Raw genomic sequence first — 11,394 nt, forward strand, 5'->3', positions numbered from 1 at the left:
CTTGACCTTAATTATCTTGTACCATCGACTCTGTCACTCCCCCCCCCCTCTCTCTCGCAACCTCTCTCTTACTCCTACCCTCTCCCTCTCACCCTCTTTGGCTGAGCTCCTTTCCGTGTCCTCGCCCTTCATGCATAAACAGACTGTGTTGGTGTTTCACTCTGTGAAGTAGGTCTTGTCCGCACTGGTCCCGCCTGGTTTATCTGTATGGAATGATAAACTGATGGAATGACAGAGAGAGAAAGAGAAAGAGAGGGACAATGAGAGGTCAGTAAACACATAGATCTGGTACTGTGCATCGCAGTGATCTTTAAATAGGACAGTGAAGTGTCATGGTGGGGGTGGGGGTGGGGGGGTTACAGTGATGAGATCAACACATGGATAGATAAGGCAGAGGGCTGAGGCAAGAAAATAATGTGAGAAGGGTTATCTGGACATGAAGAATGGCTACTGAAGCCCCGAGGGAGGAGGAGAGAAGGGTGAGAAGGAGACATAGTGGTGGAATGAGAGACAGAGAGAGAGAGAGAGAGAGACAAAACAGAGAGAGAGAGACAGACAGAGAGAGAGAGACAGATAGAGAGAGAGACAGAGAGATAGACAGACTGACAGAGAGAGAGAGACAGATAGAGAGAGAGACCGAGAGAGAGAGAGAGAGAGAGAGAGAGAGAGAGAGAGAGAGAGAGAGAGAGAGAGAGAGAGAGATGATAGGATTTGTGTGCTGTTCGAATGCTGAGGGTATTGACAGTAATAAATGAGCCTCTGTGATCTGTAGCCTGTGATGCTGGTAGCTTTCCACCATGGCCGAGTCTCACTGCTTTGGCAACAATTGGTTTGTTAACATGACGCAAAACCCTAAGTCCACCCACCACAACACCAGAAAGCTGAGAGAGAGAAAAAGAAAAAGAGAGAGAGCGAGCGAAAAAAAAGAGAGATGTTGTAGAAAACAAGTTAGAACATTTTGAAATTGTACTGCTACCATTTCTGAACCTATAAGTGTGTCCACCAGAAGCATTAGCCCTACATATGCAAGAACATCTTCTTGACAAGTCCTTCAATTCCAGTGTCCTTGCCTAGAGCATTATCCTGAGACATACATCCATACATCCATACATACACACACACACACACACACACACACACGCAAATATCTCCTTAGGGTATGCTGTAAGATATGGAGAGTGTCCTAATTATGAGCCACATATTTCTCTGGCCAGCAGGCTTCCTCTGCAGACAGTGACATGACCTTGTATTTGATTAACTTTCACCCACAAACATGTTTTGGTGGAAGTCATGTCTCACACCACTCTCCGGTCCTGGGAGACAGAAACTGTCTCATGTCTCCGCACAACCCACTCACATGATCATCCCACAGATGGCTTCAGCAAAGGCCAGCAAAACAAGCAAGGGGTGTGACCCCCAGCCAGCACGTGTCCACCTCTGGAGTGGATGTGGTCACTGCAGGCCCTCTCAGACCCAGCTGTTTACATATGATCAGCTGTCCCTCACAGCGGTGACTTGGGTGCGCTCGGGGCCCGTTAGACCAACGCTCCGCGGGGCTCTGTTGTCCTCAGTTCGACCACGGAACAGGGCTTGTTTATAAGAGGGCCCCGTTTCCATCTAGGGTCCACAGGCCGTGCAGGAGCCCCAGGGGAGTGAGGGAGAGCCTTGACCCCACCCCTGTGGGGTGAGGGGGTGAGGGGAGGTGGGGTAGACAGGGTGGAGAAGGGGGGAGCAGGGAGGAGTTAGGATGGATAGAGCCTGTGGAAGGGTGAGATTAGTGTTATCACCTCTCCATGTCCTGTCAAACGTGTAGGGCTACCACATCTGCTCATACACACAAACACACACACACATACACACACACACACACACACACACACACACACACACACTCCATTCAGTATGTGCGTGTGAAAATATGGACAAGCTGAAACCCGAAGGCGATATGACGACTGACATGCACATACACAACATATCACACACACACGAACACACACAGATGCACACGCTCAACAGCACACCACAACAACATAAACAGAGCCAGCATCTAATGCTGTTGTGTATTGTGAAAACAATATGGAAAACCATATTGATTAATTGATTCCTGTTGTGTAGCTGTTCCCAGTGAAAACAATATTGAAAACAAAACTTTTCTCCTCCATCTCCTCTCCATTACCCTCTTTCTCCCTCCCTCCCTCCTTCCCTCCCTCCCTCTCTCTCAGTGCTAGCTTGTCGTGTAAAAGTCATTTCTGAGCGTGATTTCTTATGGTCGTAATTGCACCTAAGCTGTAGCCAGAACTCTGTGTGCCAGAACATTCTGTAAGACTTCTTCCTGCTTTTGGCCGACCCCTGGGCTCTCAGGTCACCCACTGGCTGACCCCTGACCTCAGCTGGAATTTTGATTGGAGCAAATCCTTGATGAGCAGGCTGTGTTCCAAAATGCAAAAAAAAAACCAGCAGGGCATGACTGTACAGGATGTTAGATGACAATTCTCATAACTTACAGAATGAACTATACTGTATTTTTTTATTTGTGCTCATGAGTCAAGATTGTGTTTCCTTATCATGTTTGTTTTTCTCTCCCTGTCACTGTGTCTGTGTGTCTGTGTGTCTGTGTGTGTGTGTGTGTGTGTGTGTGTGTGTGTGTGTGTTGGTCTGTGTATTAGATCCGACGTCGGAGGCCCACACCAGCTACCTTGTTCAGAGTAGCTGACCAGGCATCCCCTGAAGATGATAACTCCACTCACCAGGTAAGACCAGACCTACCTCCACCCAGGAAGAGCTACACCTCTACTCCCAGAATATAGATATAGAATATAGATATACAACCTGAAATAGGTCCATTTCAATATAAGATTTTATACACACAAGTAAATACTGTTTATGGAGCATGGGCCTTTAAAAAAGAATTGTGTCACATTGTGTCACAGTTTACAGTAAATTGAGATGAACGTTTTGATGCATGAATAAGATGTAGCAGGGTCTTATCCCAACACTCAAGGGTGATGCGCTGACAAGACATTGTGATTCCTGTCCTCATCTCGTTGTAAACTTCCGCACGCACCACGTATGCTCTTTGATGAATATGGCATCAGAGAGGAGCTCTACACCCTTCCTGTCATTTCAGTTCGACTCACTTAAATATTTTAGCGCTGATTCCAGCTGTCTGCTTGCACCTCTCTCTCCTCTGTGAGTTTATTAGTCTAGATTTTTCCAAGAACCACCTTTTCAGACTTTTCATCTCCACCCTTTCTTTCTCTTCCTCAGTGGGTCGTCGGGGAGAATGGGGTTCTCAAGCCCAAGCGAGTCAACCCCAACGTGTACCAGCCCCCGTCACTGAAAGGTATGTCTGTGTGCTCAGATGTCAACGAGGTCGTTGGTGAGACTGAACTGCGTAGTTGTGTGATCTGTGATTTAGTTCACTTCCCCAGGCTCTCTTCTGATGTGTGCCAGTCGTGGCCCTGTGTCAGTGTCGGTGTGAGAGTGTTTGACGGCCCGCAACACGACACACACTTCTCTGTGCTTCATTTGTGGTGGCGCTTTGTGTTTGTGTTGCATGCGAATTCACATGTGTGTGTGTGACAGAGATGAGGAGAAAGAGTGAGATAGACAGAGGGAAAGGGAGAGAGAGAGAGAGAGAGAGAGAGAGAGAGAGAGAGAGAGAGAGAGAGAGAGAGAGAGAGAGAGAGAGAGATTAGAAGCGGTGACAGCTGTGGTGGGTGTAAATCTGTGTGGCCTTGGATCATCCAGGATTACAAAGTAGAGCATACAGCTGTGCGTTGACACACACACACACACACACTCAAATACAATCCAGTCATCCATCCATCCCTCCATCTATCAATCAATCTATTCATCTATCCATAGTAGCTGTCTGTGTGTTTTTGTATCTGAATACCACTGACATTAAACATGCATAAACAATGCACTCCAGATGAATGATAAATGCACTCCTAAATAGAATGAAATAAATAAAAGCCAACTAAAACAAATTAGACCTGTGCATTAGAACGATTATTCCATCCACACCCCCGCCAGTACAGGTAGATTTACAGAAAACAGATTTACAGAGTTAGACTCGCAGAGAAGAATGCTGTCAGTATGAATGGCTTAGTCAAGGGGGATAAAGAGTTACAATGCTGTAGAGGAGCTGATGCGGAGTTCATGGTTTCTACGACGACTACGGTGTCGCACAATAAAGTATAAAAAGGTATTTTTCGGTTTGTCTGCCGGGTCCTCTGCTGGTCTGCGTTTCTAACTGTCTCTGTGGCTTTCTGTCTGTCTCTCCATCTGTCTTCCTGTCTGTCTGTCATCCTGTCTGTCTGCGTGTGTCTGCTTGCCTGACATCTGAACAGCTCAGGCATCTGCAGCCTCAGGCAAAGCACCCTAGTGAAGCATACAAGACAAAAACCTGTCCCCTTTTTTTTACCTCTGTACGTGTCCCAATGTGTGTGTCCCTACACTGGTGGGTTGTGTGTATGTTCCCGTGTGTCTATATGGTTGTGTGTGTGTGTGTGTGTGTGTATAGCCGTGCAGCAGATGGCTGAAGCTCAGATGCTGAAGCTAGGTGTGTATCCACACATGGAGGAAGAGAATGAAGACTTCCCTGGACAGGGTGATGAGGACGAGGAGACAGGCCTCACTGAGAGCAGTGGTAAAAACAGCCACACACACACATTAACGCTCTCTCTCTCATGATTGAGACACACCTACAAATCTACATACAGCCTGTGTACTCTCACACACACACACTCTCTCTCTCTCTCTCTCTCTCTCACTCTCTCTCTCTCTTTCTCTCTCTCATAATTTGGGCTGGCCATGTTTACAAGGCTAAATCGGCCCTACTCACTCGTCAAATGACACTCTCCTCTCTGTGCCCTTGTCTGCCTGAGTCAATCACCCAAGCAGTGCCAGCTGTGGCTCTCATGCCAGGCTGTGGACGACCGGCTACACGGCTGCTTCTGGCACAGCCTCAAATTAATATCTCTTTTTACACTTACACACACACCACACTGATGCAAAACATGCACGCACACCGCCAGCCACCCCTCCATAGAAAACACACACCAACAATTACACACACACACACACACACACACACACACACACACACACACACACACACACACACACACACACACACACACACACACACACCACAGGCTCAGACCCAGTGTTGCATGCAAATTAATATGTGGCAACGGACGCAGTACAAAGGAGCCAGATAACGTTTAACTGACAGTCTTGCTCCAGGAGGGCTGAACCATGCTCTTCCTGTAACAGCCAAAGAGGATGTACAATGAATGGAGCACTTTACACACACACTCATGCACACACACACACACACACTCACACTCATACTCACACTCACACTCACACTCACACACGCACACACAAACATAAACACTCTCACAAATACACACATACATACACACATAAAGAAAAGGCTGACGGAGCTTGTGTGTGAAGTGTGAGTGGACTGCTCTCTGACCTGTGTGTTAACCTCTGAACCTCTACCCTTTTAACCTATCCCCACCTCTCTCTATATATATTTATTTATTTTTGTTGTTGATGTTTTTGGAAAAAGCCTGTGAATCCATGTTGATGCATTGTGTCTGATGGAGCAGCATTTCAACAGCCACGTTGCGAACACAATAAGCCCAGAGATTGTTGCAAAAAAAGTCTATCCTTAATGTGAATGTGAAATCCAATGCTTGACAATCCAATATTGGAAAAAAGAGATATGATGAAGGAAAGCAGACTTAACAGTATGCAAAGCACATGAGTGTAATCAGATATGGCCAGAAGAGAGATGTTCCATCAGCCCACTAGCAATCATTACAAAGGCATTTTCAAGTGCTTCCTGCAATGTACCACAAAGGTGTCGCCCTTTTATGACATCACTTCCTCTTCTCACAGATCAACAGGAGGAGGTTGGACCTACGGACACTGCATCAGAGATGAGCACAACGGAGGCCATGGCCCGGTGTGGTGTAGAAGAGGAGGATGAGGACGAGGATGAAGATGAGCAGAAGATAGAGAAGGGGAGTCGGAAGGGGGAGTGACTGTGAGAGAGAGGTGGAAAGAGAGAGGGATAGCAGACTAAAAGAAGTACATATGGATAAAGACTGACCCACTTGAAAATAAAAAGGCATGAAGGACGGTTCAGTGTGTGTGTGTGTGTGTGTGTGTGTGTGTGTGTGTGTGTGTGTGTGTGTGTGTGTGTGTGTGTGTGTGTGTGCGTGTGCATGTCTAAGAGAGAGTGTTTTCTGTGTTTAAAGAGTGAAACGGAACACATGAGTAGCAACCTGATGAACGGAGAGGAGGACAAAAATGGAGAGGAAAGGGGAGATATGATCAGAGAGAAAGAAGTGGGGAAAGAACGATTGAGACAAATGAGGGAGATATGGTCATCATTTTATTTGTATGTGAAGAGTAATCTGATCGTGCTTCATGGAACGTTATGGTCATAATGGTATTGAAATGTAACCTCTTAGCACAGTATCGCTTGGGATCCCATCTGTCAGTGCAGTCATCTCCAGCCAAAACTCCTGATTGGTGAAGAACGGCACAGATTCATAGGGGCTCAAGACCAATGACGTGGTGTGAAGTGACGTGATGTGAGCAACGTGATGACGTGATGTGAACAACATGCAGACACTTGTATGCACATATTCACACACAGACATACACTCACATGCACATGCACATGCGCACACACACATACACACGCACGCACACGTATAGAGTTGTGTGCATGGTTGGGAAGGTTACTTTTAAAATGTAATAGGTTACAGATTATTAGTTACCCTGTTAAAAATGTAATAAGGAATGTAGCTATTTTAATTACTTCATTAAAGTAATGTAACGTATTACATTTGATTACTTTTGATTGGTGGATGTGAGGTGGTGCAAATTCAAACAAGAGAACCAATCAAAATTTGAGCGTATACTGCCAAATCAATGGAGCTTGTCTGGACGGCAAAAGGATGCAAAGCATCAAAAATGGATGTTATATTCTACATATAGGTTTTGAAGCTTTTTACCAAAAATAATATATTCGGATGTAACCCCTCTGTAATCACCAATATTTTTAGATTAGCACCTCTAATTTAATTACATATATTTTCTTAGTAACTGTAATGGATTACAATTACATTTATGTTATAATTTAATTACGTAACTCCATTACATGTAACGAGTTACTCCCCAGCCCTGGTTGTGTGTATGTATGTGTCTGTGTGTAAATGTGTTACTAGAGGCTGATATGTTCAAATGATTTGACTTCCTGTCTGACCCTCACACACAGTACTGTAAGTGTGTGAGATGATAAAATTTGTGAGGTTTGTCATGTACCCAGTTATGTTACTTGTTGTTCAGTTGATCTGTGAACACTACATTATGCTCTGGCCTAGATGGCAGAAAATGTCAGGCATTCCACGGCAGTTTCATAAACACATGTATCGCTACTGCCATCTAGTGGCATATACTAGGCACCCACTCACCCACCTGCACACGCCCCCTCACACACGCTACATTTTAACACCTTGCCCTTACTGAAGGGGTATTTCTTATAGTGTTGGCTTTATATATTTTGTATATAGCTTTCAAATCAGTTTAATCCCCTCCATCTGCGAAGGTATTTTTTTAATTGTTATATCTATCATTCAGCAATAATGATCTATTCAATGAAATTGCCTATATTTGATCATCTGACATTCTTCTCTCTTCAGTTCCATTCACATGAATGTCTCTCTCTATCCCTCTGCTGATCTCTATATTATACACATGAGTATAACTTATTTAAAAAAAAAATGTAATCTTTCACAGACGTACAAGACTGAATGTAATGATCAGTTTAACTCGGTCACTTTAAGTGTGTTTCCTGTCAAAACGCAGACTGTTTCCCTAACTCTATTTTGTTTTGACTGAATATGTATGACTATTCAGACCTAGCCAATGACTGAACATGTATGACTGTTGAGACCTAGCCGATGACTGAAGTACTTTGCTGATAAGGGACCTTTGTCTTGAGGTTTCTGGAGTGCATGTCAGATAACTTGTCTGAGGGTTGTTTGCTTCCCTCCTTGAATCCGTGACTCTCTCTCTCCTCCTCTCCGATGTACCAAAGTCTGCCCATGGCAATGCTGAAATTTGTAACCTTCTGATTCCCCTCATTTATTTGAGCTTATTTTGAATTAATTTCTGTTTGTTTTAATCTATGCTATTTTAATTCAGTTCTGACACTTGTAAAGTTGTAGAAACAGAGAAACAATTATAATATTCAGTGAAATTAACTACGACTTCTTGTTCTTTGTTATAGAAATAAATGGATAGGGCTCTCTCTCTCTCTCTCTGGGTGTGTGTGTGTGAGGTTGTAGAATCACATTGAAAGTGTCACAACCTTCACAAAACAAGACGTTATTTTCCTCTAATTTCTTTAGTGAGATCAATGATTTACCAGTGTTCCATCAACTGGCCCTCTTAGGGCTGGCTTTTGATCTCTTCCACTCAATTTCAGCTGAAATATTTCACTTTATAGTAACTTCAAATCCATTTCAATCATTTTGAATGCTCTCACATTAGCCCTGGCCACTATGTGAGGAGCATGACAGGGTCTCACTCAATTCAATTCCATTCAATTCAATTTTATTTATATAGCACCAAAACAATAGAATTGTCCCAAAGAACTTTATAGAGCCCAGGGCCTGAACCCCCTTGGAGGTCTCCCAAGCACAATGGCAACAGGGGAGGGGAGACAATCAGAAACATGGCAGATGATTCAGGATAAGCATGCTAGCATACATGTGGTAAATGTACACAACAAGGTTATTATAGTTAACGAAAACTAACGAAAAAACGAAAACGAGGTGTGATTTTTTTTTTCGTTAACTGAAATAAAAATAAAAACGAGGCTTTATAAAAAACGATAACTAACTGAAACTGTATTGTGTCTTTACAAAACTAACTAAAATAAAATAGAATTATAGAGAAAATGTCCTTAGTTTTCGTCTTTGTCAATGTATTTCATAGATGTCAATTTATTTCATACATAGTCTATCTTCCGCCGTACCCCTTTTAGTACACGCCCCTCACCTGGTTTCATGGCGGCAAAAGTCGGGAGAAAGCGACAGTCCTATTTGGGATTACTTGGAACAGTAAAGTGCGGTGAGGTTCGTGACTGGTGAGGCACTTCAGAGTCAGATTTACAAATATATAAACCCAATACAGTAGCTTAAATCACCATTCAATTGGCAGCTTGCACATTGACTACTGGTTGTTTTTCATATCAGCATTCTTTAAACACACATCACACACAAGCTAGCAGCTGCCAACTGTATGTAGCTACCTTACCTACCATATGTAAGGTAGCTACATACAGTTGGCAGCTGCTAGCTTGTGATGAACTCCTGTTAATATGTGTGATTATGCACTCGTGAATATGAACTCTTACAAAGTTGCACAGGCCCCCTGGGTCTCCGCTGTACGTCCAAAACCATATCTATTCTTGAGGTTCAAAATATTTTCAAAGCAATATGGCTTTGGGTGTGAGAAGTCGATTGAGTTATCTTCTGTCCCGTCGTTTGAAGCATACCTTTTAGCTACGGCATTCTCCCATTATTGATCAATTCACGTTTTGATTGAAAGTCCAGTTATAAGAATGTTTTAGCTTAGCTATAGAATCTTTCATTTTCGTAGTCAAGGTCAAATATAAGAAGAGTAACGGCAGAACAAGCATTAACCCGACCGGTGGGCTCTCGCATGCTCCCTTCATTGAAGCAGAGGTACTGTTTGCCTCCTCTACGTGCTTTTTCACTGCAGCTTTACGTCAGATCAGCAAGAGTAAATAGGTTCTACGCATGCGCTCAACCCAGTTTGTGAGGGATTGCGCAATCTGAGATGAGGCACAGCTCATCGCTGCCTCACCGTCTCGCTGTCTCCTGTCTGCTTCAACAGGACATGCGCAAATTCTGACTGACACACGTCTGACACAGATCTTTCATAGTTGTCTTTTTTGTGGATGGCTGTTCATCTGTCCTAAGTGAATAATTTTTTTTAAATGGTATGTTTGGTGAGTTTTTATTACATATTATTTATTATAGGTTGTATCTTCTATTAATTTTGAGCATTTTGTTTTGCAAGCAAAAAAATTAAGCTTCCCTGACTGGCCCTACCTTGGTCTGTTGCATTCCACAGTAAAGACTAAAACTAATACTGAAACTAATAAAAACTAAACTGAAACTAAGCATTTACAAAAAATAGAAACTAAACTAAACTAGCAAACCCGCTTTAAAAACTAATTAAAACTAAACTGAAATTGAAAAAAAAAATCAAAACGAAATAAAAATAAAAACTAGTGAAAAATGCAAAACTATAATAACCTTGGTACACAATACATACAAACATAACATAGTATATACATGATACATACAACATTGATAGTGGATAAGGTTGGTAGAAAGCATTCAATAGGTTTTCCGAGGCTTAAATAAAATCAAGTATTGTATAACAGCTTAGTGGGTATACAGTGTGCTCGTAAGGTTATTATTACAAGGGTAAGTACAGCAATGAAACAGAAAACTATGTTGATGGTCGCAATTGTTTACATTGCAGGTAAAGGCTAGCACAGAGTATGGGGGTAGAATAAATGCATGACAGTGTGGTGGGGGTCGATAGGTGTAGGCCGAGGGTTTCTGCAAGTAGACCAGGTGGAGAGACTACAGCAGCATCCCAGCAGCAGAGATAGTCTACACTAGGAGGGGAAGAAAGAAACAAATGAGTGGGTAGAGTTCGGCTGCCTAATATGTGGATATGTACTTAATGGATATGGTGAAAAGGAACAATGTTTCCACAGCCATCGGCATTAGCAAGCAAAGGTCACACTATAAGAGAGAGACAATTTGGTTAGTAAACATCAATTTGATAAAGAGATACATTGAGATAAACAATATAGGTAATATGGCCACTTTATCAGCATAATATGATATAGAAGGAGAGGGAGAGGCTGCCCGTAAAAGGTGTATGGAAATTTTGTTTATGTTTGTTTTGATGAGTTATATTTAGTTATGGTTGGCTGACGTGGTGCATGCAAATTGTAGTTATACAAGGATACCAAGGGAGGCAGGATTCACGACTGGTTGGCGACAGCTGCAACACACGCTGCATGGTGTACCTGGGATCCGTAAGAGCATTCCTCACAGTACAACATGTGTTGTCTATAGCCCAATTTTATTGATATTGGGAATTGTATATGTTTAGTTTAGGTGAGTTGTGTTTAGTTGTTGAGAGTTCCAGTGTCAACATTTCTTTATAATCATTCCACAGGTATCAGTCGGTGTTGGCTGACTTGGTGCATGTGTACTCCTGCACTCCTGCCAAACACAACAACATGGC

At 43.0% G+C, this 11,394-nt stretch overlaps 1 protein-coding gene across 2 annotated transcripts in view; it reads left to right on the forward strand.

Moving 5' to 3' along the window:
• ppp1r1b (protein phosphatase 1, regulatory (inhibitor) subunit 1B) overlaps positions 1-6,162 on the forward strand; it is a 19,046-nt gene extending 12,884 nt beyond the window's left edge. Inside the window, exons 2-5 of one of the 2 annotated variants that reach the window (XM_012816879.3) lie at positions 2,667-2,750; positions 3,268-3,343; positions 4,529-4,654; positions 5,920-6,162. In XM_012816879.3, the coding sequence (XP_012672333.2) occupies positions 2,667-2,750; positions 3,268-3,343; positions 4,529-4,654; positions 5,920-6,065 (432 nt within the window). In that variant the 3' untranslated portion in view covers positions 6,066-6,162. The remainder of the gene's footprint in view (positions 1-2,666; positions 2,751-3,267; positions 3,344-4,528; positions 4,655-5,919) is intronic. The other variant, XM_031566957.2, reaches the window with a different exon arrangement.
• The last annotated feature ends 5,232 nt before the right edge of the window (positions 6,163-11,394 follow it).

This window comes from Clupea harengus, chromosome 1 (genome assembly GCF_900700415.2).
Source record: "Clupea harengus chromosome 1, Ch_v2.0.2, whole genome shotgun sequence".
Classification (NCBI taxonomy): domain Eukaryota; kingdom Metazoa; phylum Chordata; class Actinopteri; order Clupeiformes; family Clupeidae; genus Clupea; species Clupea harengus.